Source organism: Protobothrops mucrosquamatus, unplaced genomic scaffold (genome assembly GCF_001527695.2).
Source record: "Protobothrops mucrosquamatus isolate PMUCROS unplaced genomic scaffold, P.Mucros_1.0 scaffold9951, whole genome shotgun sequence".
Classification (NCBI taxonomy): domain Eukaryota; kingdom Metazoa; phylum Chordata; class Lepidosauria; order Squamata; family Viperidae; genus Protobothrops; species Protobothrops mucrosquamatus.
In genome coordinates this window covers 6,128-9,385 of record NW_015395738.1, presented here as the reverse complement: position 1 = coordinate 9,385, position 3,258 = coordinate 6,128, and the positions used below count along the sequence as shown (strand labels likewise).

The following is a 3,258-nucleotide window of genomic DNA, read 5'->3' as shown; positions in this document are numbered from 1 at the left end:
ACCACTGACCCACCAGAATTGACCTCAAAATCAGATTACCGTATAGGTGCTGCTGGGAAGATGACAATATTTCACCTACAAGTGGAATTCTTTATATTGCTGTGAAAAAGCTGAGGGTTTCTTAGCATTTTAGTACTGCAGGCATTTATTTAAAAACCTTCTTTTTGCCCATTTTCCCACTGTTTCTCTATTGATTACATATTTTATGGAATGTCTGTCCCTATCAATTTAAACTGATGTATACAGATAGTGCTTGACTTACAACCACAATTGGGCCCAAAATTTCTATTGCTAAGCAAAACAGTTAAGTAAATTTGGCCCTATTTTATGACCTTTCTTGCAACAGTTGTTAAGTGAATCACTGCAGTTGTTAAAGTAGTAACACGGTTGTTAAGTGAATCTGGCTTCCCTACTGACTTGGCTTGTCAGAAGGTTGCAGAAGGTGATCGTGTTGCAGTGTTGCAGTGTTGGGACACTGCAACCGTCATAAATAGGAGTCAGTTGCCAAGTATCTGAATTTTGATCACCTGACCATGGGGAGGCTACAATGATTATGACGTAAGTAAAACGTCGTAAGTCACTTTTTTCAGCGCCGTTGTAACTTCAAATGGTCACTAAGTGAACTGTTGTAAGTCAAGGACTACCTGTATGGAAATATATGTGAAATAATGAAATAATCCTTATACATATATATGTTTAATTCTTTCCTATAAATACGTTGTATATCTATCTACATTACAGGTTTCCAGCAGAAGGGACAAGAATGTAGACCAGGGGTAGTCAACCTTGGCTCTTTTATGACTCGTGGACTTCAATTCCCAGAATTCCTGAGCCAGCATAGCTGGCTCAGGAATTCTGGGAGTTGAAGTCCACGAGTCATAAAAGAGCCAAGGTTGACTACCCCTGATGTAGACGGCCATCTGATATGCAAATCTGCTGCCTAATTACTGCTGCAAAGGCACATTTCTGTAAATTTTGCAGAACATTTTCCCACAAGCGTTCTTGTACCATCAGTCACACAAATCTATGATAAAGTAAGTTAATACTTTTGTGAATAAACGGTAACATTGCTATGAATGTACAATGATCTGAATAGGGAGGCGTAACCAACAATTGGCAAATATTTAATACAAGATGTTTTGAGCAAACTTGTCAATCTATATACAATATAAAACCATATTATTTCTTTCCTCCTGTACAGTCAAGCACTGCATTTCCTTTTCTATGCAGAATTGTTTATGTAGTCTTTGTTCAATGAAACTTTTTATTAATCAACATTTTTAGAAAAAAATCCTTTCATGAAATTCTTTCAGTCATTTATCTTTCTGACTTCCAATTATATAAATTCTGGAATGAACGGCTTATGATTTAGCACCAGACATTTTCCCACACCAATGTCAAATACTAAAAAGATTTAGCATTTTCAAAGAAACAAAGTTTTAGTAACAGCGTTGTTTTTGAAAAACGTTAATGGTTTAACTTGGTGCTTTAAAAAAAATAATAATAACCATACTTTCCCAATATCTGACACCATTTGTTCCCTACTGGCTTTGTAACACTTTTTAAAATGACAAGATCACCTATTTTCATGCACTCAAAGATCATATATGGGAATGCTATTGCTACTGAAGTAACGTGATAATTAAAAATGCTTCTCCACAAAATAAGACTGACATTATAAAGCTCCTATTGGTGTTTAGAAATGCTCAAAGAACAATATTAAATATGAAATTACTTACTAGCTATCGAATTGTTACCCTAACCCACTAGAGTGAATAAATAAAATATTTCAGACTCAATTTCAGCAACCCCTTTTCAAAACAGCACTCAGTATAGTACTAAAAACTGGTATTTAACCATTAATAATTAACATTTAGTGTAAAAGTTCAACATGAAAATCTGCATTTAAAGAAGTTTTCACTGTTTAATGATTTCATATTAACAGTTTTCTCATTGATACAGCATCATCAAATGAAATATTGGAGCAAAGCAAAAATAAAACTATATATTTTTTTCAGTTTGATTCTTGAATTGCATGCAAAAAGGTAGTTACTGTGTACTTTGAATCAAGAATGTTGCATTCAGTGAGAGTCCTCGAGACAGTTTGTAAAATAAACAGATACATACTGACCATTGTAAAACAAAATTTCAATGTTGCTCATAACAATAAAAAAGCAGCACAAATACAGATTTGGTCAGTCTGGAAGCTGTATAAATATACATATCATTGTAGATTTCTACGCACATGTTGGACATAATCTACTGAGAACTTTTCTTGTGCAGATCACCATAGAAATGATTGTGAGTTCCCAAACACCTCTGCTACTGATGGTGGGATGCACCGGAAAAGTTTTCCATAATTGTGCCCAATACCTTCACTTTTCCATGGCTTGACCTCTCCTTGGCAGGCAATTTTTTTTTTTAGCCTTGCTGAGAAAATGCAGACGCGCTCTGGATGGCATTTTATTTTCCTTTTCCATTTTTTGAAGATTTCTGAATCTGAAGTTTTAATTCTTTGATCATCTTCTCTAACTTCTGTCTCGCTTCTCGTTCCTGTCTCAGTTCATCTTGGAGCTCCTGTCTATCGGCCTCTGCATGATCCAGCCTCTGCCTCAGCTCTGCTAACTGCAAGTTTGAAAAGTAAAGACAAGCTAAAACAGCTGGTATATCATTCACTTGTTTCTTAATCCTGGTACATACGCAAACATTTCATGCTGTTCCAAAATGAAGCATCTGTCAGTAATCATACCATAAAAAATACCAGACTGGAACATTAAATATGTGCAAGTACATACAAAAAAAAAATCAATACAAATTTAAAATACTTCCTATGCTTTTTCTTTCCACTTTGCTATTGCAACATTTTTAGTGAAAATATTCTTATTTCTTTGACGTAGATGTTTCTAAATTGCCAGAAAAAACATTCATCCATTAAAACCACACCCAAATATTTGGATAGAACTGAAATAGCAATCTCTGAGTTAGTAAACTGTAAATAATGTAGGAAAAAATCAAATCAGTGGGGAAGTGAAAGGTATATGGCATTTCTTCTGTACACATTACAGTGTAGGCATGAGAAAAGTAAGGCATATTTTAGTGTTAAATGAAACTGTTTTTAAAGATAAATAAAGCTGCAATCCATATGCTGCTGACTTGAATGCATGGAGCTCCAATGTGTTAGCAGCTATTCAGACATCTGAGGGGCAGAACTAGCAAGAGTGTATATTTCGTATATTTTATCAGCAATCCAGCATTACA

The 3,258-nt window shown here is 34.7% G+C and overlaps 1 protein-coding gene across 1 annotated transcript in view; it reads right to left on the bottom strand.

Moving 5' to 3' along the window:
- Positions 1 to 2,463: 2,463 nt before the first annotated feature.
- LOC107301082 (ski-like protein) overlaps positions 2,464 to 3,258 on the bottom strand; it is a gene marked incomplete at its 5' end in the record, with an annotated part of 4,073 nt that continues 3,278 nt past the window's right edge. The window contains one exon of the mRNA XM_015830350.1: positions 2,464 to 2,625. Within this exon, the coding sequence (XP_015685836.1) occupies positions 2,464 to 2,625 (162 nt within the window). The remainder of the gene's footprint in view (positions 2,626 to 3,258) is intronic.